Source organism: Solanum lycopersicum, chromosome 4 (assembly GCF_036512215.1).
Source record: "Solanum lycopersicum chromosome 4, SLM_r2.1".
In the NCBI taxonomy this organism is placed as follows: Eukaryota; Viridiplantae; Streptophyta; class Magnoliopsida; order Solanales; family Solanaceae; genus Solanum; species Solanum lycopersicum.
In genome coordinates this window covers 57,474,124-57,498,491 of record NC_090803.1, presented here as the reverse complement: position 1 = coordinate 57,498,491, position 24,368 = coordinate 57,474,124, and the positions used below count along the sequence as shown (strand labels likewise).

The following is a 24,368-nucleotide window of genomic DNA, read 5'->3' as shown; positions in this document are numbered from 1 at the left end:
TTAATACCTATTTTCCGGACCAAGACATATAATACAAGATAAATATGTCTCTAAATTATCGTAAATAGTACATAAATACTTTAAATTGTATTTTCTGAATATTGGTATCCCTTTCGTCAAAAAACTAGAATATATATACTTGTTATACGTGGGCTACACTGGGGGTGTTTATTTGATTTTTCGGTTCGATTTGGGTTTTCGATTTTTGGTTTTAAAGAAGTGTAATCCAATTCGAACCAAATACCCAATTATCGTAAATGGTACGTAAATATCCTCCGTTGCATTTTAGGGATATTGGTGTCCCTGTCCATCAAAAAATTACTTCCTCCGTCCACTATTGTTTGTCATAGCTTTTATTTTTAGAGTCAAACTATAAGAATTTTGATTAATATTTTAAAATGTATTTTTTCATCATATCGATATGCAAAAAATTGTAATTTATAATACTTTTAATATACTAATTTTTGAATATCTAAATTTTTTTGTTTAAAATATCGAATTAATGTAATTTATTTAACTTTGAGAATTAGTCGACTTAGTGCAACATGACAAATAAAAGTGGACGGAGGAAGTAGAAAATATATACTTTTTATACGTGGGCTACGGATTGTTCCAGGTCCGCCCACTTTTTTAAAAAAATATTTTTTATAATTTTTTAAATCAAATTATAATTAATAATATTATTATAAATATCGACAAGACAATATCACATGGTGTTAGTGTTACTATTTGTTAAATAAATCTACAAATAGAATTATCTTTATAACAATTATTGAGTTTAATTTCAAATAAAAAATAATTAAATAGAAATATTAATCTAATTATTTATCTATTATCACAATAAAATACAAAATCTATAACAATTTTTCATAGGCTACGGGCCTATGAAGTGATTCCCTAGAAATTTTAGTGAATATTTATTTTATGTAGTACATGTTTTATAAACATAATTTGCATTTAAATTTTAATATTGCAAACTTAAACACATTTTGAGTTTGGACTCTTATTATTTTTATTACTCTATTTTATTTTTATTTTTTAATTAATTTTTATTTGGCCTACTGGTCGGGCCTATTCATTTTTATCAAGCCTCGCAAATCAGTAGATTTATTTATGCCGGGCTAAAAAAAAAATTAAAATGGACTCCAAAAATCTTAACCCAGCCCTATCAAATCACACGTTAAATTAGTCTAACCCATATTGACAGTTCTACACGTGACGCCTTTATGAGGTTCTAATGTATTGAAGATAGGTCACTAAAACAAAAGGGTATCTAAATATTATATTTATAACATCAAATAAATGTTAATACTCTAAATAAACTAGAGTCCTCTAAAAGTATGGAGGTCTCTCCAGAGCAAAATGAATTTTAGATTATAGTAATGCAATTTCTTTCAATTTTGAGTCGGCATCATAAAACAATGCAACGATAAATGACGGCAATACATTGAAATGTACGATATGTACAATAGTTAAATAAAATAAACGACTATCAACTGAAAATACTATGCTGAACGAATAATTTTAAAGGTAGACTAATACAAAGTCAATTGAATATATAGTAAAGCATGTGTATTTTAATGTCGAACTTACCAACATAAAATATGCACCAATAAAAAAAACTAAGATAATATAACTTTATTATCTTAGTAATTTTCTCTAATTAATAATCATCACCTTAGCATCATAATAACAGAACGATTTGCTCATGTTGCAGAGCCATCATACACCTTGTCACGATATAGAACAAACTTAACTAATTAATGGGTTCAATCTATGAACCCTTACTAGAGGATTTCTGAGGAGTTGCTTGTGTCAACAACGCGATTTTATCATACGTTGGTGACATAGTTAGATTTGAATTCATTATGTAACTTGATGCTCAATGTCATTTTCGAAACATGCATTGTTGCTCAGTAATTTCAAAGATGACCCACAATATAAAAAAGTGTTTCACTTTAGGCGAAAAATTGAAAATATTTCTTTGAATCCTTGCTCCATATAGTTCATTTGAACAAACCAACTATATTTTTCTGGAAATTTAAATATATTTTCTCATCGCTGAAGTATGCTCTCTATGGAGCTAAACATGCTTTTTTTTTAAATTGACTTTGCTTTCTTGAAATATGACTTTCCTTTCTTTCATGCACTTGAAGCTAAATAATTTTCTTAAACTCTTTCTTAAAATAACGCACTTGAAGCTTAAAAAAATAAATTCTTGAACTCATAGAAATAATGCATATGAAACACTTTGACAAGATTTTTAAATAACTTAAGCTAAGAAAGGCCCATATGACAAAAATAAGCAATGAATATGAAATACAATAGTTTCAGTAATAGAATTCAACAATACAACATTTAAGGTGGAGGAGATTTGTGTTCATAGACTTTGTATTCATAATTTAAAAATATTTCATCCAATTTTTAAAATTAGTGTTTCAAATATATTATATTATATGTAGCTATAAGACTTTTGATATTTGTGATTCTAAATATCATCATGCATTTATGTGACTACAAATTATGATTAATGTAGCCCTATGTGTTTTGTTAACCAAACACGTGAGAGACATAATTTTTCCAACGCTTTATAATTTTTTTTATAAAAAACTTTAGATATCATTTCTATGAAAACAAAAAACAATTCTAGTACCCAAAATAGAATGGACCCTGCCTAACAACTAACAAGTCCATGATTTAGGTGGCTGATCAAACCAAACTTTCTAAAGGACAAGGACATGTAAATAATGCATCAATTAAAACAGTGTGGAGTCCACATATATACAAAAAAGAATTTTAGGATTATTGATTTGATTAATTCAAAATTAGACCTTAATTAAAATTTAAAACCTAGAGACTGTTTGATTTTATTCATGTTCTCAATGATCTGTTGGTGTATTTTTTGTTTCTTACTTTCTTCAAACTAAATATGTCAATTGAGTTTTGTCAAAGAAAGTTGAGGGAAGAATTGAAAATATTTTGAGGAAGCATGGAATTTTATTTTTTTTTATGATTACATCAATAATAATATGACAAAAAAGAGAATTGTTCAAGGAAAGTTCAATGGATAATGAGAATGGAATAGTTATTGTCATACTATTACCTTCTCTTTCTTAAGGTTTTTATGTTAGTTATGTCACACTATTAGCTTTTCTTTCTTAAGGTTTTATTGGTATTCGCAACAAACATTTCATATTTTTGCTATCTGGCGGGATTCATTCGGAGGGTATATTAGTATATACGAATTCCCTTTGTTATATAAAAATTAATTATACATATTAGTATAACATTTGTTTGTATATGTGTCATAATTATACATAACAAAACATGTATGTGTAGTCTCTTTATGTATATATATAGTAATTTTGTTTACGTACAATTACTAAATTTTAGTTTGTATACAAATCAATATATAAATTACTGAATATACAGATCAAGACATGACAGGTTTTCATGTATAAGTATATCAAAATATACAAATACAATTTTTTATGTATATGTATACCAAGATATACAGATTAATAGTCATAGCAAATATAAAATTTACCACAGAATGCAATTATACAAACTATTTAAGAAAAGAATAAATTATTTGGGCATATTTTGTTAGAATTATTTGTAATACATCTTCAAGGATTCATCTTGATGCCAAATAGAGACGATCCTAATAGCACTATCATATTATATGTGAATATTTTTCTAAAATGGATTATGTTTCCGCTAGCAAATTAACACACTACAGTTAAACTTGACTACTAGAATGTAATTATCTTCACCTAATACTTAGTGATAGAATAAATAAGATACAATTTGGTAAAGAGTGTATATGAAAGGCCCAACATACATTATAAGGTCCAATATACTTTATAATCATAAGTACATATTCATTATTCATATTTAAGTATAGAATTATTGGATTGCACAATACATACTTTATTTTTATATTTATGAGATAAAAAAACAGTTTTTAATATTGATTCAAGAAAATACTTTAAAAGAAACGCGAAAATAAAATAACTACTCCCTCCATCCATAATTGTTTGGCAGATATACTAAAAATAGATGTTCAAGATTAATTGTCAATTTTAACAACCAAGAAATAATTAGCTTTTTTTTTTCAATTTTGCCCTTAATAATTACTCCATTTTGTTCAGCTGAAAAGTTAAATAGACTTTTGATATTCTTGAAATAGGATTATACTATTCAAATTACATCTTGTATTAAATTTTTCTTGAACGAAGTGCATGATTTTACCCCGATAAATAATTGTGGACTGAGAGAATGATACAAATGTTAAAGAATAAAAAGTGTCAATACAAATATTGAGGATAATCAAAATAAAAGAAATAAAATTACTTAGTAATGAAATCAAAGCATAGGATAAAACATAATTGGGAGGTCAATTTTTATTTTATTTTTTTGAAAAAAATTCTTAAAAAAAATCCTTATGAGATTGATTCATTCTCATGAAAATATAAATTTAAAAAATATAAGTGAAAAGTAACATAATTTTTAACCAATAAGCATCAATTATCTAGTTGTAGAAATGTATCCTACCAAGCTACTAAAGAGAATATTGAGGGTTGAACCCAAATGATGCATTTTATTATTTTGTATTTTTTAAATATAAAATCTCACGATTCAAGAGGTCGTAATTTTCCGATGAAATATTCTTGACAAATAATATTTGAATAAAGTTTTTGGTGAAATTAAACCATGTGTTTGGCCCCAATTTTTCTCAAGAATATTTGACTATTTAAAAAATATGATTTATACACATAAATTTTAAAAATTATGGGAAAACTCATATATTTATATTATCATTTTATAATAAATATATTCCGTTAAAAATTACCTTATAACATAATTGATAACAATCAATAATAACAAAATAACAATATAGGCAAAATAATACATTAATTATGTGCTCAAATTTATCAATGATTCAGTCATAATTATAACTCATTAAACATAATTTTTTCTTTTTTTTAAAAAAAATTATTTATCACTTAAATTATAATTAAAACTTTTTCGGAAGAGATAGTAATAAATATTAATAGAAATTAATAAATAATGGGTAACTTTTTACCAAGTTTTGACCTAGAACTAGCATTCTTGGAGAGTTTCTTCTTTGAATGACCCATGCATTATTCTCACTCATTTCTTGTAATGTAAAACTAAACTTACACTCCATTTACTTTAATTTAATCAGCTCAGTTTAAAAATTTTTGACCGAAGAATTTGTCTCAATATTTTTAATTTATCATTAATTTTATTGTATGTCTCGTTAATCAATACTATATAAGTTATATGAAAATAATATATGTTATAATATATAATAATTCGAAACACATTACATATAAAATTAGTATGAGAATTGATCCTTCATACAAAATTATGAAAGTGGTCCGATCCTCATTTCACTAACATCACTCATGTCTTCATTCCATCATATTATAAAATATTCCTAATCACTCTAATATTGATTTAGGATTAAAATATTTGGTATAGTAAGAACTAATTAGAGATACTATTTTTTTAAAACCATTTAAAAAAAAAGTTTGTACCTCTATTCTAGATCTGTAGTTAATATTTTGCAGTTTTGGCATTGGTCTTTAACTAAACTTGTTTAGTTTAACATTTTGTTAGTGAATATTAAATTCGACAGATTAAATTAATGTTCCACAATTAATGCTAACCAACCTACAATAATTTGCTATGGTCATCAATTAGATATAGTAATACTAATTGAAAAATTGTACATAATAGCAAATCAATAACCTAAAATAAATAGAGTAGTTAGGGTTTGATTTAATTGTGCTTCATAGCAAACGTTTGCAACAAATTGTCAGGCGTCTCTCTTCCAAATATCTCGCTCGCCACTCTCCTCCGATCTCTCGTTCGCTTCCTCACTTTTTATACAAACACAAGTGTATAAAAATTGTTTCTAATTGTATAAAGCAGAGAAAATTGTATAAATACATATATTTTTGTTCCTCTCTCTCCCCTCTTCCAAATCTCGCTCGCCACTCTCCCAAATCTGGCTCACCACCCTCGCCTTTCTCACTTATATAAACAGAAGCGAAATGTATAAATTGCGTTTCTGTTTGTATAAAGCATGAGAAAATTGTATATACACATGCAAACACATATATTTTCGTCCTATACACTTATAATTATACAATAAAAATGCTCCCCTGCCCAGTTTGTTTTGCCTTTCTCTCTTTCTCGTTTTATACAAATTTCAAATTGTATCTAATTTCTCTCTTTCTCGTTTTATACAATTCGATTCAATTGTATACTCCTTGTCAAGTCTCTTTTGTCTTTCTCTCTTTCTCATTTTATACCAATTTAAATTGTATATAATCATTCTATACACTTATAATAATACAATTCATTTTATACACTTCGTTTTTATACATATTCTTTGCCCAAGTATTTTTCTCTTTCTTGTTTTATACACTTCGTTTTATACAATTTGCTTCAACTGTATATGTATAGCGAATTATACAATTTCTATGTTTGCTATGGAGCATAATTATGTAAACTTTGCTATAGAATACAAAATATAAATTTTTTATTTGGTGTATATGAAAGTTTCCACTACTAATATATCACCTAATTATAGGAAGGTCATGATAACAAATATCTTTGTTTTTGTGACTACTACAAATAATCTTTTTATATGATTTCACTATTTCGAAAATAATTAAATTATATTTTTTAACCATATAAGAATTGGTTAAAAATAAAAAAAAATTACTCCTTCAAGTGTTTTCTTTTTCTGACTCAATACTTATTCATCTTCAATTGAGAGATTTTAAATTTGAACCCTATTAACTACGGAAATTTCCTGTATTAGAAGCGAACTCTATCGGATACGGGTTAGAAGCGCCGAAAAAAAGAAGGGTTGTTTCTTGACCTTTAGCCGAGTGAAATGCATATCAATTTTTGAGTGTTTTTTCCTACTTTGTATTTGTTTTTGATCTGTTTCACGGACTCAAACCAAATCTTGATTCTTTGGCATTTTCTCACAACTTCCCGTCTACCCCCAGAGAATCAGCTGAATCAAGAACTGATTTTTAGATTATGTTCTCTTGATTCTTTGAAATGGGAACTTGATTTTCAGTTTTCCAATTCGAATGTTTGTCTTCCTTAAGCTGGAAAACTTGAAAAAGGAAACCCCAGAATGGAGGAAGTTTAGCTGGTGTACCACCTAGTCCTATTGAACGTAGACAGAGGCTTTCTGTATTCACGTAAGTATCTAGCTAGGTCTCTACTTGTTGAATTTCCATTGATTTTGATTGAAGTTACTCTGCTGATTTGCTTACTTTTTGTCTTCGTTTACGTATCTGGGTGTGCTTATTTTGCTGTTTGAGCATTTGGGTCAAGATGGGTTTTTGGTTTTAGATTTGGGGAATGGAGTTGAGTACTGAAATTCCAGTGGAATCAAGTTCGTTTTTTTTTTGCTTACTTTCATTTACTTCTGAGCATAATTTGGGGGAAATCATAAGGGCGGGTTGGGTTTGGTTGTGCTAGTTTACGGAAATTTTATTTGATAGAATTTTGCATCCAACTGTCACCCAGGTCAGAGTTTGGGGCATTGGGTATAGTATAAGCTCACTTCTTTTTGGGATGATATTGGTATGTGCTGTTAATTCTTGTGCAATAGGTAGATCTCGAAGCATTTAATATCATCGAAGTTTAATCGTAGAAATTACATAGCCTAAATGTGAAATGAAGAAGATATCTTGAAGAGACTATATGGCACTATTTTTTATCATCTCTGCTTCACCTAATTTGTGTCTGATAAGTATCTAGTCATAATAGATCACACCTTTTAGTTGTTCACACCTTTTAGTTGTTCTGACAGCAGCCTGTGATGTGAGATAGTTATGCAACTGCTTCTGTTCTGCTTTTTTTGCATGACATCTCAGCTGATTGAGTTATTTTCTTCCATGTGTAGTCTCTATTTAGTTGTCTGACTGCTAGTATTTTCTGTTTTATCATTTTCTGTATGCTTGCTGACTTTATGGAAAATTTGGGTAATGAATACCTGCTCAACTGAGAAAAATATTTAAGTTAGGAGCCTTGTTGAGAGCTTGTATTCAAGGTGAAAATATAAGATGTAGCAATCTAGAAGTGCTTACATGATGTGCGTTTTCAACTACTTTCTTTTGTTTCCTAATACCGAAATCCTATTCCTAATGAGTTTTACCTTACATTAGATGACTCCCAATCAATAATGATATGTGTTTAGATTAAGAGGAAGAGGATGTAATGGAAGGGTATCCTTTGTAATAAGTTTTTTTTCTTCCATTCTTTTTTTTCGAAACTGTAACATTTGTATTTCACAGAGTACTTAGGTAGTACTGAAAAACCATATTTACAAAAGCAGAAAGTAAGTATAATCTATCCAAAAACTGAACCAAATCTAAATGGATCCTAAAACATCTATGATTGACTCAGTTTCATTGGAGTAGACATTTGTACACCAAAAGCAGAACAACAAAATACACTTAAGCTTACTTCCTACAAGTTGTTGTTCCTATTCTCAAAACATCTCTCGTTTCTCTCCCTCCATATAGTCCACCAAATACTAGCAGGGATCGTCCACCATCTTTCTCTGTTTGTAGCCCTAACTCCAGCCATCTCCCGACCGAATAGAGTCTCATCAATTTTGCTAGGCAGACACCAAGATATGTCTCTGAGATTAAGGAAAGTCTGCTACAGTTGCCCAGTGAAGTTGCAATGTAAGAATAGATGTCTCACTGTCTCATTAGCCTTCCCACACAAGGAACATCTATTACATAGAGAGATTCCTCTCTTGGCCACATTATCCAATGTCAAGACTGCCTCCTTAGCTAGTAGCCATGTAAAGCATGCCACTTTGTGTGGCACTTTGGTCCTCTAGATTTGCTTCCAAGGCCATTTGAAGTCTTGAATGCCACCAATAATTATTTGTTTGTATCCTTCTTTCACCTTGTAACTACCTTTGTTGTGCCCCTGCCACCATAAAAAATCCTCGCCTGTTTGTATACCTTGGAAACTCTCCAGAACCTTAAACAATTCAAGTATTCTGGGAATTTCCCAGTCATTCAAATTTCTTCTGAAAATCAGATCCCAGCCTTGTTGTGTCCACATTTCACCGACAGTCTTCTGTTGGTGTTGAGCCAGTGTAAAGATGTCAGGGAAACGATCTTTGAGGCTCATACCACCCAACCATTTATCGAACCAGAAACTGGTTTTCTGCCATTTTGTACCTTGACAGTTGACTGGGTACTGGGCCAAAATATTCGGATGGATTTCCAAAGGCTAATCCATAGGGGGTATTTACCTCTTTGGTTACCCATTTATTTAGCTCCTCGTACTTGTGGTTGATCACCCTATACCATAGTGCTTGGTCCTCCTGATGATACCTCCATAACCATTTCATCTTAAGAGCTTTGCTATGGTTTTTAAGATTCTTGATACCTAATCCACCTTGCATCTTACTTATAATGATGTTCTTCCACTTGACTAAGTGAAAACCTTTTCTTTCCTTATTTCCTTGCCACAAGAAGTTTCTTCTAATTTTGTCCAACCTCTGAACTACTGACTGAGGAATATGGAAGATAGATAGTATATATGTTGGTAGAGCATCCAGAACAGAGAACAAAGTTTATCAGTGTTAATCTACCTCCCAAGGAGAGGTATTGTGATCTCCATCTGGCTAGTTTCTTTTCACATTTCTCCACTATTGGGTTCCAAATGTCTATGGCTCCAGACTTTGCCTCCAAAGGCATGCCCAAGTATACTGATGGCAGAGTACCTATCACTCCTCCCAAGGGTTGTGAGAGGTGCTCCATATTCGGAACCACATTAATTGGATACAAATGGCTTTTGTTCCAGTTTATATGTAGTCCAAATATGGCTTCAAAGTAGACTAGTATAAGTCTCAAAATCAGCAATTGCTCCTCCTCAGTCCCACAAAATATTAGTGTATCATCAGCATACTGTAGGTGTATGATCTCCATGCTATTCCCGAAACCTTACTGATTTCAGATCCTTGTATTCTTCCAGTTGTCTTGGCTATCTTCAACATATTGTTAAGCCCCTCCATAGCTATGATGAACAAGAAGGGTGATAAAGGATCCCCTTGCCTGACTCCTCTGCATGCATTGAAGAAGCCTTCGGGAGACCCATTGATGATTACTGAAAACTTAACAGTTGAAATACAAAACTTGATCCAACCGATCCATCTGCTACCAAATCCCATTTGTCTCCTCATACTTAGAATGAAATCCCAATTCACATGGTCATATGCTTTCTCAACATCAAGTTTGCATAGTATACCAGGTTTCTTCTGGGACACTCTAGAATCAATTGCTTCATTAGCAATGAGCACTGCATCCATGATGTGTCTGCCTTTGATAAAAGCCGTCTGTTTTTTGTGTACCAACTTATCCACAACTCTCTTCAACCTTCTCTATCAAAACCTTGGACATTAGCTTATAGAAGCTCCAATTAAGCTGATGGGTCTGAAGTTCTTGAGTTCCTTCGCTCCGATCTTCTTAGGAATCAATGCTATATAGGTTGCATTATAGCTCTTTTCAAACATCCCAGTTGAGTGAAAATTGTGAAAAGCCCCCATAATGTCATGCTTAATGATCTCCCAACATTTTAGAAAGAACCTCATTGTGTATCCATCAGGACTAGGGGCTTTGTCTATAGCACACTTTTTTAAACACTCAAGTACTTCTTGTTCCTTGAAATCTGCCTGTAATGCTTCATTTTCACCCTCTGTAATGGTAGGATGGTTGCTGATATTTCCAGAGGGTCTCCAATCTTCAGGTTCTATATACAATTTTTTGTAGAAAGAAATAATTTCTTCTTTGATTCTATTTGGCTCTGTTATAGTCTCTCCCTGAACTTCCAGTTGATCAATATTGTTGCATCTCTTGTGGGCATTAGCTGTTTGGTGGAAGAACTTTGTATTCCTATCCCCTTCCTTGAGCCACAAAGCCCTCGATCTCTATCTCCAGGCCACTTCCTCATTCTTCAAACACCCCTCATACTCTATGAAAAGTGTGGCTTTTTTTTCTATCTCCTCCTCAGTTAACACTCTGTTGCTCTGATGTGATTCTAACTCAACCATCTGATTGAGAAGGTTGTTCTTTTGCAATTTCAGATTACCTTGTTATTTCTGCTCCATTCTTTCAATTTCCCTTTGAGGGCTTTGAGTTTGCATGCTAAGATGTAATCTGGCTTCCTATAGAATTCGAAATCATTCCACCAAACCTTGGTTCTATCAACAAATCCTTCTTGTGTCAGCCACCAATTTTCGAACTTAAAATAGGATTTAGATTGTTCCCAATGCCCACATAGCAAGGCTATAGGAACATGATCAGAAGTCACTGTTTGCATAATAGTTTGCTTTATGTTGGAGAAAAGATTATTCCATTCTATTGAAACTATAATCCTGTCTATCCTGGATGCTGTGATATGGCTATCACCCTTGTACCAGGTATACCGTCCACCACTTAATTGCAGATCAATGAGGTTCACGTCTTCAATGCATTATGAGAACTCTGTCATTGCTGAGTTTAACCTGTTGCATTCCTTTTTTTCAGAAGAAAATCTACAGACATTAAAGTCACCACAAACAGCCCATGGACCATCCATCAAGCCTCTTACATCAGCCAGTTCTTCCTATACAACCCTCCTCTCCACTTTATTATTCGGAGCATACACTCCGGTTATATGACATTCAAAATTGCTTGTCTGAGTAAGAACATCTGCAGGCTAATCTGAGGATGGTAGATAGGCAGTGATAAGCAATCCATCTTGGATCTTTTCTTTGATGAAATGACAGTCAATGTCAAAGTGTTTTGTTCTCTCATGAAACATAGAATTGGCTGCAATTTGTAATGCTGAAGTACTATCTGAATAAACAGGTACTGGTAGGGAGATGACAACACCTAACTCCTGAAACAAACCAACAGCCCAAACAACTTCTGCAACAGTTGAGGCCATGGCTCTGTACTCAGCCTCAGTTGAGCTTCTGGAGACTGTAACCTGCTTCTTGGACTTCCATGAGACAGGAGAATCTCCATATTTGATTAAGTATCTAGTGATTGACCTTCTGCTGTTGATACATGAACCCCAATCAGCATCACAAAACACCTGCAAATTATTTCCACCAGTAGATGACATTAGAATTCCTAGACCTGGTGCTGTCTTCAAATACCTGACCAATCTGAGTGCTGCATCCATATGTGAGGCCTTTGGTGCATGCATGAACTGACTCAAACATTGAACTGCAAATGATATGTCTGGCCTAGTGGTTGTGAGATACAACAACCTCCCAATCAACCTTTGATAGCTTGTAGGGTCTTCAAGGAGTGTATCAATATGTGCAGGATTTATGTGAGAATCAAACTCTGTGGTAGTGAGTTTAGATTCAGCTCCATAGGTGTTGACACTGGTTTAGCACCTGATAGTCCCATGTCTGCTAATGACTCCAAAGTGTACTTCCTCTGATGTATGAGAATCCCAGCTTCACTTCTAGCAAACTCCAACCCAAGGAAGTAGCTTAGTTCCCTTAGGTCTTTAATCTTGAATGCATGTTGCAAGACTATCTTGGTTTCATGAATCATACTGTAATCACTTCCCCTCATCAGTAAATCATCTACATAAATCAATACAACCACCAATTTATTTTCTTCCTCTTAGTAAACAAAGAATAGTCTCTAGTGATCTGTATGAAGCCTGAATCAATCAAGGTAGTGGTGAGTTTAATGTTCCACTTTCTTGAAGCTTGTTTAAGACCATAGAGAGACTTCAACAATCTAGATGCTTGATCACTGCCTACCTTTGTATACACTTAAACTTGTATAAAATTGAACAAGTAGACACATTTGTGCTATATGACATGATACACATACAATGCCGTAAAAGACATAAATTGCCATGTAGGGTGTCATGCAGTACGAATGTGTCAATTTGTTCAATTTTATACAAGTTTAAGTGCCTACTTGTGCACACCCAAAGTTAAAGGTCATAGTTGTCAGCTGACGCCAAGTTAAATGTCATGTTTATCTATTATGCCTTTAATAATATAAATGTTGTTTATATAACAATATACTTCAATAAGGTATTCAGTATTTAAACCATATTGAATGCCAAAAAAATTTAAAATGTATATCATATACCATACCAAATATTATAATATCAAAATCACGATATCTAAAAATTTCGATATATACCATACCATGACCACTCCTACCCTTCAACAAACTAAATAGATCAAAGAAACTCTCTAATTTTGAGTGTGCAAAGACGTACGTAAATTTGGTATAGAGTTGATTAAGCATATATTTTACTTGGTGGCACACATAAATTGTCACATTATGACGTGTGTATCTAATAATTCAATTTTATACCATATAAAATAGGAGGACATATGTATGCCAATAATCTATGATAGATTTATAGATTGTGTAAGGTGAGAAAAATGACCAAAATACCCCTATAGTGACTATCATTCAGCTAATACCTCTCTTACAGACCCAGTAGTTCATGTGTAGAGAGGTTGCGAAGACTTATAGGCCATAGACGAACTCCTTCAAATAATCTTTTTCTTCTACAATTCTCTCACATTCTCTCTTTCACTCTCTACTCTTGAGGGATTTTTTTATATAGAAGATTTCAGAACAAAGGGTACTGACCTTTGACATGTTAGCAAGTGGAGGACAAATGATATTTAATTTAAGGGATCTTAATTTTAGGAAATGGGTTAAAATAGAGTGTAGTGGACATAGATATAGCGGACCCAAACTAGTTTAAGATTGATTTATGCTTGTTGTTGGTTGAATTTGTACTGTGGTTGGGACTTGGACAATTTAATTTGTTGGATAGTATTCTGGGGATTCTGCATATAGACTAGATCTGAAGCTTGATTACTGGAATGTGGGTAATTAGCTTTGTCAATTGCTCCTAATCTGTTTGCCGGAAGTGATGAACAACTGTTCTTGAGTTGTTTGCCCGAAGCATTAAATTCGTTCATTTATATGAGGAGTTCACTACTCTTCTCATATACTTCCAGATGAAGTGTGGCTAGTATTAAAAAGAAGAAGTATTGATTAAGAGCACTATTTGAAATACTCTAAGCTATAGCATGTCCTTATTGGCGGTACTGCCGTATTGGTGAGTTGTTGCTCTTGCTCAAAGGCTAGTAAAGTTACAAAAGATAGGAAAAGGGATTTGAAGTTTCTCTAAAGAGTAACTAGTGTTGTAGAGGAGGATCATGTCGGAGAATTACTGAGATCAGTCATGCAGCCTTATAGAGCAACTCTACAAAGGAGTGTAATGAAAGGGTGGGCAGGTTTGACATAGTTATCAGATTTAAGTAAATAAAGCCATAATTTTTTTTGTGTCAATAAACAAATTTTATTGATAGCAAAAATTAGCCAAGCACTAAGCTAGTGAACATTAAAAAGTGAGAGGTCCTCCTATACCAAAAAAAGATAGCCTTTTATTTGGAAATAAAGCCAGAAATTGTGAACTTCTGAAAATGGTGCAACTATATTCTTTTTTTTTGTAACACTTGTCTCTTTGTCATCAAATGTCTTGCCTACGAACAGTAGTACTTAGTCTTGTATGCCAGCAACATAGAGATTAAAATTTATTTGGACCTGAATTTCGAAAGGAATTTGCAGTGCTAGGTGATGGAAGAGCTCAACAAGGTGATCTAATCATTCTACAAGCAAAAAAATATCAATTATCGATAATAACAGCCCAAATGAGAAGTCCGGGAGATGATATTTTCTCAATCTAAGTCTTTCTATAACATATTACTTGAAAGAGAACGAACACTTCCCTTACACTTCAGTTGGGTTACCAGAGCTTCAAGAAATTCACCTTTCTTAACTTGATGAACTGCACGGAAAGTCATCTTTACTTCATCAATAAAAGATCTGCATGGAAAGCCATCCACACAGAAGAATGGAGGAGTAAAATTTATAAAAATTGGTGTTTCATATGTAGGACTGCAATAGAGAATGTTAATAATTGTTGCTTCATGGTTCGACACAAACATGTTATGGTGCATGGTGTGGAAGGTGTTTGAAATTGAATTTATGACATCAACAATAGTTAGAGAGACTACTAGGGTGGATATTTAGAAGGACGAGGCTGAAAATGAGATTGTTGAAGTTAGCTCCTTGTTTCATGTATCTTGGATAATATAAACACGAACAAACAGAAGAGAATTTGAAGGAACTGAAAGACCCTTGTAAATGGTTTTGGGTGGGTATTTATTGGTGTATTGGCAAGTTCAGTTCCCTCATGGAATTTGATGAAAGACTTCCAATATAATTTGTGTTTGTTAAAGTTCACTGGTATTATTGTTAATCATCCTTAATTAGGCAAGGCTTGAATGATATTATCGGTCATTTGCGCTTCACTGATGCACATTTGGATGGTTATATCGGTTCTGCTTCTTTTGACGTGATGACATGGTTGTTCACCATCAGAAGTAGCAGTAGCAGACTAGCTGTAGCATGCTGTATAAAGTCAAAGCTAGTAGAAGTTGGAGAGTCGGGATAACAAAAGAGGCAGAAGAGAAGAAAAGGAATATAAAAAGAAGAGGCCATTATTCAACACCAAAGTATTAGTCAAAAGAAATTTGGGTACGACTTTATTACCAAGAATAACTTGGGGATGTTTTTACTATATGCGTCGGAGATTGTTGAATGTGAAACTAATAGACCCGTCATGACTTTTATTTTTGAGAATTAAAAAGGAAGACCTGTCATGACTTGATTCATCAAGTGCAATAATTGACATAAATAAAGTTTATATTTAGCTGCTACTGAAAAGCCAAATGAGCCCATTAATTATAGAAGTATATATCCACTGGATGATTTAAGGTTCAATAGAAGTTCTTTGGTCAAATTGTCTTCAGAGATGAGTGCTGGAATCACATCTTATATTTAGGCTCGCAAAATGGTTGCATCTTCTATGGACGTGCATTAGCTGGCAACATCAGATATACATTTTAAGTGATGGCCTTAGGATGCAACATAACCTCTCACCAGTGTTCTATTCAGCTGCAACTGGTATTCTAGCCATTAAGTTGTCTTGTTGCCCTAAATAGCAGTCATAGGACTACTCTTGTAGTTTCTCGCTCTTCAATTTCTGTGACTATTTTCTATGTTGTGTAGTTTGTTTGTAGTATTATTTTGTTATAGAACTGTTAGTTACTTTCTGTTATTTTTGTTACTATTTATTGTCCATACTCCATTGTACTTTCATTATGTCTTTGCCTAGACTCTCTGTCTTGAGAAGGGGATCTATTAGAATCAACCTCTCTACATCACTTCTGAGGTAGAGATGAGGTATGCGTACATACTGCCTTCTCCAGAACCCACTGGGTGGACTTCACTAGGTATGTTGTTGTTTAAGTTGTTTGTGACGAGTGTGAAGTCTGTCAACAAAATTTAAAGGATTGACAACCCCATTGATGCCTCATCCTGCTCAAAATACTTACTGCTTCCATTTTGTGGAAGGCCGTACATCGTTCAGTTCATAGAAAGTTGGAAATTTTTGTGTCTGGTTCAGAACTTGTAGAAGAACCAAGTGATGCTGGACCATTAGCAACTGCGTTTTAAGTTTCCGAATCTCCTGAAGCCTAAGCAAAGTAAATTTAGTTAGGATAAAGAACCTTTCCAACAGTCAGAAGTGATTGACTATAATGATTTGGAGATATGAATAGAGTTGTTATCTTCAAGTGCTATAACATGAAATTTGTTCTGGTTCTTATTCTGTTAATGGCGGTAGTTGCTAGTTGTTTGTTGTGTTCTTGGATCACTAGTTTGTGTAGCTAATTTTGTTGGATATTCTTTCTTCTCTTGGATTTATTGGGGATTGGTGTTGCTGTCCCTAATTTTTTGGGGATCTTCGTGGAACATTTATTATCTTACTTTCTTATATCAATCAAACAAAAGAAATGTAGTTACTTTATTTTGGTCCTTCTATTTGTATGTATAGCAATTATTCTATTGCTGCTGTCTCTAGAGCTTGGGTCTAGTGGTAGGTGTGCAATACGTGACATTTTAGGTGCACCTGAGGGGTTTGAATTCCTGCCGCATGCAAACACCTGATATTTAAGTGAAGAGGAGTAGAGGGGGGACCCGTTATCCACCAAGTCTCAAATTGTTTGTCATTAGCTCTCAGGTTTTTTCTAGGTTGTAAAATAATTATTGCATAGCTAGAAAATAATATTAATATTGTATTGTTGAACCATGTTTAGAAAACCTATTGTTTTGTTGAAACACTTTTCTTTGGAGAACGGTAACTTGAGTTTTACTTTTTACTATATTAGAAAAGGTTTCTTCAACATGTGTGTTTTGTATCTTTTAATTTAAATCTGGGGATTTCTTTGTCATTTTAGTACTTCACTATACCTTATGTGTCTTGTAAAGCTATATTGAATTGACACGTTATTATCATGTGTGTGTTGTTATTAATGTATGGTTTCATCTTTCCACTTCTCCCTTCACCGCTATGTATTCCTAGGAATCATAGAACCTCAAATCTTATCTGTTTGTTTCCATCATTCATCCTGGGTAAGGCTCCTCCAAATTTCTTTGATGTTTTCCTAACATTTCCATTTTTTTCAGAACTATAATGGTTGGTTTTCCCATGGTTGTTGTAATTGTTAACCTTAAACAACTATGATGATAAAAATGATCACTTATGTTTGAAGGTAGATTCAAAGTAGTCCCTTAGCTATGCAGTTATCAGTTTTAATTCAACATCTGAGTATCTTCATATTTCCTTCTATTCTTATTTGGGTTTGTTGTTGATGTTCAATTCTGTTTGTGCTTTGGAGACCCCAATAATTTGAATCGTAGTGGCTTCAATTTTTTGTTTCCTTATTTTGTTTTTTCACCGCCTCCTTTTGCATTTTCTGGATGCTATTTTCTCTATTTTTTCAATTTCAATTTTTGTTTTGACTTTTGTTATTTGATACTTTTAGGTTCTGAAATTATTTTCACTTACAGTGTGAAGTTAACTATCGGCTGCTACTTCTATCAGATTTTCAGCTACGGATATGTCATGTTTTCTTCCTCCCGTTGTTCCAATTTTTCTTTTTATCGTGCATTAGTTTTCTCTTTCTTGATTGAGTTGTAGATAATGGTATGCTAATACTCGAGTGGAAGAGTGAGATCAAGAATTAAGGATCACTTTTTAAGTTAATTTCTTGTCACTTTGAGATTATGAAATTGGCATTTGGTGAACTGAATTGTTATTTTTTACACTCCAAATTTTGTGAAGTTCTCAAATATTATCTTATTGTCTCCTTTATTGTACATTTTTTGTCATTTTAGTTATTAGTTGAGGGTACAATTCATTACATTGTATCTAACTACAAGTGCATATTACATTCTTATGGGAATATTAAAATATAACATGTCTATTACATTGCTAGAAACAAGAAAATTTTGCACTTTTTATAACATCAGGCAAGATTACAATTCCCTTGCACCCTCATCACCTATGTGGTGTAGCAAAATCCAAATCACATATGCACCAATTTGATAATGAGATCAGCTCATGAGGCGCTAGATGGGTATCTAGAATACCATGGAGACTGGACAGATTCAGCTTCAGAAATTTTAGCACCAAATGAATTATTAAAGTGTTTCAAGTAATGCAATGTCTACTAAAAGCATACTAGAAAAATCGTACCTGATAACCATCCATATTAGCTGCATTTAGACGACCACCCTCTTGTAGTAAGAGCTCAGCAACTTGCACTACTCCTCGAACAACACTCCAGTCCAATGTTGTTTGCTCTGTATGATCTGCAACATTTACATGTCATCCCTGCTGCCAAGCGCATCACCATCACTAGCCATCAATTCCCTACCAACCAAAAAGTTAAGGAATAATAAACACACAACTAAAGAATAGCAATCAACATAAAAGTCGATAATTCTGTCTTATTAATAGTACTTAATTCCTTTATTAGAATTATATAGACCTAGACATACCTAAGTGATTTCATACCGCTGATCCAACTAGTGGGATTGAAGGCAAGCTGAATTATTGATTCATTGATTGTTACTTGATACCGGGTACTTGTATGAATTTCTTTTGGGCTTTTTGCTTTCAACAACTATGTTCAGCTGGTTCTTGATCTGAAGTGGACGTGTTTGGGGAAATTTAAACAAAATAGGAGGTTACAAGTACCTTCTCTTAGAGACACTACTGAAAATTCATATTAGTGAGTTTGAAATATCAACTTTGATTTCTACATAAATTGACGACTTCAACTAACTTCATTAATGAATGGTAAGTCCTATAGGGATATAGTAGTGGTTTACCTGTAAGATCATTCCTATGAAGAATGAAATTCTTGGTTGTCTGGTTTGTTTTCCTTTGGTCAACCTACAAATGCATGTTGGAATGAAATAATGTGGTAATGACTACGTTGTTGCTCACTGCTTGAATAATGTCATTGTTCCATAATCGATGAGCTTTCGATCACCAAGGTTGAGCATCCTACTTTGATGATGTTCATTTTATTTGTGTATAGTTGACACTTCTTAAAAATCATATTTGCATGAATGATCAACCTTGCATTCATGTACATTCTCACAATAACATGAAGAGAGTTCTTCTATATACATACCTAAACTTTCAATTTCACCAATTACTGAACTTACTTTAATCTGCGTTCTTGCTATTTAAATCCCAAGGTTTAGGCTACAATGAATACAATTGTTATAAGTTTTAAAGGATGTAGGTGAATATAATAAGAGCAGATAGGTTCTATAAGGATTGGTGTATTGGAAGATTGAGTTGGATGATTTTGATTTTTGAGTTGGATGACTCTGAAATTTTCTGTTGAAGCAGTTTTTGTTGACAGAGTTTTTCAGGTCTAGAGTTTCAGAAATTGAGAAAACAGTTAGGAGACCTCGAATGACTGCCACTTATAATAGTCTGATTAATTTGTATGGAAGGCCTGCAAATGTGTTTAATGAGATGTTGAAAATCTGATTTTGGACACTGTAACATTTAATACTATGATTTTTGTTTCTGTAAGTCATGGCTTCCTGAAAAAGGTGAAAGTTTTGGAGAACAAGATGGAGTAGGGAGGAATATTTCCTAACACTAAAACATACAACATCTTCCTGTTTCTTTATGCTAATGCAGGTAAGATTGATAGGATTCTTTGGTGGCACAAAAAGACAAGTACAATATGTGAAAAGCCGATGTTTATATATATATATATATATATGCTCATATTTAGCTCGTAAAAATATGTCAATGTAGCACGAGCCATTTCTGCCTAGTATTAAAGAAAACTAATACTTCTAGCAACTAGACTCAAAAATATTATGACCTACCTACTCTTGAGTGCAATTTCTGATTCTTAGCATAGACTTGTCTTGGCTGAGAGATCAATCAAGAGGTCACTACTGCATCAGATTGACTCTGTCAGTGTGTCGTTCCGTTACTCTCTCCTCTACATGTTTGTTTTTTCCCAATAAATCAATCAATTTATTAATACCAGCTTTAGAGGATATATCAGTTGTACGAATCCTTTATATCAATCACGTTCTATTAGGGCCCATTTGATTGTAGTACTCAATAATCGATATAAAATTAAACTTGAGGATCTGTACATTGACACTTGTAACACCAACATAAAGCTCTCTAACAAAAGTAAAAACACCTGACAATCATTAAATCCAATGTATGTGTAATAACATCTTAATTTTGACTAATTGATATTGCCTTCATGTAACATTTTTTTCTTCTTTTTCTATTGTTGATTTGCAAGAGATCATAGCTCTATTGTCCCCTTTAGCATATTATATTACCGCACCTATTGACAAGTGTATTTGGAACTTTACATAGGGACATGACACTATTTCATGGGATCTTCTCTCGTTTTCTCATTTATGTATGCTACTTGCATATTCATCTTGAGTTTCATATTTCTACAACACATATTCTGCATATTTTAAGTTTAGTGGTCAAACATTCACTCTTATCTGGAACTTGTATTTTATTTTGTTGTTATTCCATTTTTTTGAATTACGATAATCAATCTTCTATGGAAGTAATCCAGAAAGGGCGCATGATAGAATCTTTTTTGTTACTGCTTTGAGGCTGCTTGATCCACTGAAATAGTAAAATCATGTCTATACTTTTCAGGTCTCCAAATATGCTTCATGAAAGAACATAAATATTGCTGATATTTTCTATCAAGGGCCACTATGGGTGAAAATGCAAAAAAGCGAAAGTCTTTGTGGGATGCTGAAGAAGAGAGTCCACCGAAATATGAGGAGTGGGGACCTCCAAAACCTGAAAATTCATGGCAGTCCAAAAGTAGATCAGGTTGGTCGTCTGGGGACAATGTTACAGGAACTGAAGATTTGAGGAAGGATAACTATCATTACAAGAGCATGTCTCCAGCTTTTGAAAGGCGGGAAAGGCGAAGCAATAGCCACTCTCCAGATAATGGTCGGGCCCAGTCTCACAGGTCTGCTCACAATATTTGGTTTAATGATGCATCATACTCATCATTATCAAAAGATAATTGATTCCTTATTTGTAAAAGGTATTAGCTCTCAAGTAAGGTTGTTACTTGGGTTTGAGATGCATTTCATGTATCAAAATTTGCAAAGAAAGAAGCTCTAGCTGGCGGGACGTCACTACTTTACCTTCTTTTATATTTCAGTTTTACTTGCTCCGAAGTGTGTACAAGTTCATTTGATTTTCCATCATTCGTGTTTGGTGCTCTCTCCCTTTTACCTGATCTCCCCTTTGGGTTGAGGGGGAAGGGAAGAGGGTATTGGGCTAGAAGACATGGTTGATCATACTTCTACTAATATGTTGTGGTTTGTTTGTTTCTCATTTGATAGATACGTCGGCAGAGCCAGGAGCAGGAGCCGGGGAAGGGGAGAAGGTAGGAGCAGGAGTCGCAGCAGGGGACGGGGAAGGGGAGAAGGTAGGAGCAGGAGTCGCAGCAGGGGACGGGACAAGTTTAGGACCAGGAGCAGAAGCAGGAGCCGGGACAGGGGTAGTATGAGAGTTCAGAATAGGAGTCGTAGTCCTCATAATACTAAACGTGATCCATATGCATCAGGTGATAGAAGAGCTAGCCTTCATATATCTTCCCAGGTATGCAGAAATTTTGCAGCGGGGAATTGTAGGAGAGGCAGTGATTGCAGGTTCATTCATCTAGATTCTGCCAGTCATAGGGATGAAGGTCATTCAGAGGACAACTTGTCAGAAAGATTGGGTAGTCGACCTGAGCGTGGGCATATCTCAAGGTATAATGATAGTGAAGGTCCTGGGTACCAATCAAGGGACATGCTTCCTGATATGCATCATTTGGAGGATGAGCTGAACAGAAATCGGAGTAGAGGTACAATTACTTGCAGGAATTTTGTGAAAAGCAACTGTCGCTGGGGTGCATCATGCAGATTTTCTCATGATGGTGCCTCAGGTGATTACTATGACAAGGGCACTCGGAGTACATCCTTTGAGCATGGTCAGGACAATCAAGCAACCAGAACCGGGAAATCACTTTGTGAGTACTTTGCTGCAGGAAAGTGCTACAAGGATAATTGTGAATTCTCTCACGATGCCACATCAAGAAATCATGAAATTAGGCCCTTGGATGACATTGGTGAGCAAGTACATCAAATGGAATCCTGTCCAGCATCTATGATAAAGAAATTAGAGGAAGGACTGCAAGAAGCCCAACTACAAAGTGTCTTAAATCCCTCTGGTCCTTCTGGAATGCTACCTTCAAATCCCATTTCTTCACTTGTTCATGCTCTATATGGTCAGACCAATCCTGAGATGAGGGTTCTAGATAACTATCATCCTCCAGATGGCTTAGAGCTGAATACATCTGGCAACTTTAAGTTGCCCCCGGACAATTCATTCTATTTGGATAGAGATAGTATTAAGGTTCCCATGGACCAAGTGAATCAAACATCTACTGTTGATCCTGAACTTGGAAATAATGATCAAATTGATGAAGTGAAGCAGCAGGAGAATGAATTAGTTGAAGTTGATGGAAAGGATAAATTAGCTCCGGGGGAGTCCAAGGATGTGCAAGAAAATGATCATCCAGGAACTATGAATCTGCATGGAAAGGTTGAGGAGGGAAGCGGTAACAAAGATGAAAAGGTGATGCGATTATTCAAAAACGCTCTAATAGAGTTCGTCAAGGAGATCCTAAAACCCATTTGGAAAGAAGGTAAGATGAGCAGAGAAGTTCATAAAACAATTGTTAAGAAGGTGGTTGATAAGGTGACTGGTGCGATTCAAGGAGAACAAGTCCCTAAGACGCAAGAGAAGATAGAGCAATATCTGTCCCATTCAAAGCCTAAAATTACCAAACTTGTACAGGTGAGTTGCCTATCAAACCCTCCATTCCTCCAAAAAATGAAGTTTTATTAGACCTTCCTATCTGTATTACCATATTCTGTTTTTTCTCACATTGGGCTTAAAATGTTATTTTTTGTAAATATGGTTCGTTATTCTCTTGACAGGCATATGTGGAGCGACTTCTGAAGAATGAAGCTTGAGGTGCCGGACTCCCCTTCTCTTCTGGAAAATTCAAATTCAATAAGGACTTGATTTTCCAACATGTACTGGAAGGTTTAGTTATGTTAGATATCTTTGTTTGCTGAAATCACATATCCTCATAGTGTGATAGATTTGGTTTAGCAAGCTGTTTTCTGTTATTCCGACCATTTATTTTCCGATTTACCATGTTTGAGCATTATATGTTCCTTTCTTATAGATTCAATCACATGGTAGTTGTGCTGATTTCTCAGTCTCCCTGCGTTTTCTTGTTGAGTCGATTGTAGTCTTAACTTCTTTATGATTTTATTAGTGAGTACCTTGTTTGTCTGATATAATATTCGGGTGTGTTCCAGTCTTTTACTAGTTGGAGTTTTTAGTTCATTTTCTTTCCTTATTTTATAAACTAGTTTCTGAGTACGTGCGTTGCATGTGTGTCCATTACAACGATTAAGTATATATCATTAGTAATAAAACAACAATTACAAAAAAAATAAAATAAAATAAAAAGGGCGACAAAAACAACATTTACAAACTTTGAACTTTGTTTAGTAGTTAGCAAATTTTTAATTATGTCACAAATGGCTAACAGAGCCTCAAAAAAGTACAGACTTACGAAAATAAAAAATTTCAAATTAAAAAAGTCTAATATATATAGGGAAAACACAGAAAATGAATAGAGAAGGAAAAGTATACAACATACACATCCTTTTTTAAACTTTAATCATAACAATATAGAGGTATAACAATATACAAAATCAATACAT

At 33.7% G+C, this 24,368-nt stretch overlaps 1 protein-coding gene across 4 annotated transcripts; it reads left to right on the top strand.

Annotated features, from left to right (window-relative positions):
• Positions 1-6,635: 6,635 nt before the first annotated feature.
• On the top strand, positions 6,636-23,939 carry LOC101263308 (zinc finger CCCH domain-containing protein 38). 4 transcript variants are annotated; one of them, XM_010321733.4, is made up of 5 exons: positions 6,818-7,256; positions 14,700-15,671; positions 21,214-21,541; positions 21,924-23,424; positions 23,568-23,939. In XM_010321733.4, the coding sequence occupies exons 3-5, from the start codon at positions 21,276-21,278 to the stop codon at positions 23,601-23,603; spliced, it is 1,803 nt and encodes a 600-aa protein (XP_010320035.1). In that variant the 5' UTR covers positions 6,818-7,256; positions 14,700-15,671; positions 21,214-21,275; the 3' UTR covers positions 23,604-23,939. The 4 variants fall into 4 exon arrangements, with proteins under 4 accessions (XP_004237737.1, XP_010320035.1, XP_069153375.1 ...); XM_069297274.1 differs by having other exon boundaries at positions 14,700-16,100; XM_004237689.5 differs by lacking the exon at positions 14,700-15,671 and having other exon boundaries at positions 6,636-7,256.
• Positions 23,940-24,368: the final 429 nt, after the last annotated feature.

Coding starts and splice junctions, on each gene's coding strand:
- LOC101263308 (XM_004237689.5), top strand. CDS start 21,276: ATGGGTGAAAATGCAAAAAAGCGAAAGTCTTTGTGGGATGCTGAAGAA. Junction 21,542..21,923: donor GGTCGGGCCCAGTCTCACAG/GTCTGCTCACAA, acceptor CTCATTTGATAG/ATACGTCGGCAGAGCCAGGA. Junction 23,425..23,567: donor AAATTACCAAACTTGTACAG/GTGAGTTGCCTA, acceptor TTCTCTTGACAG/GCATATGTGGAGCGACTTCT.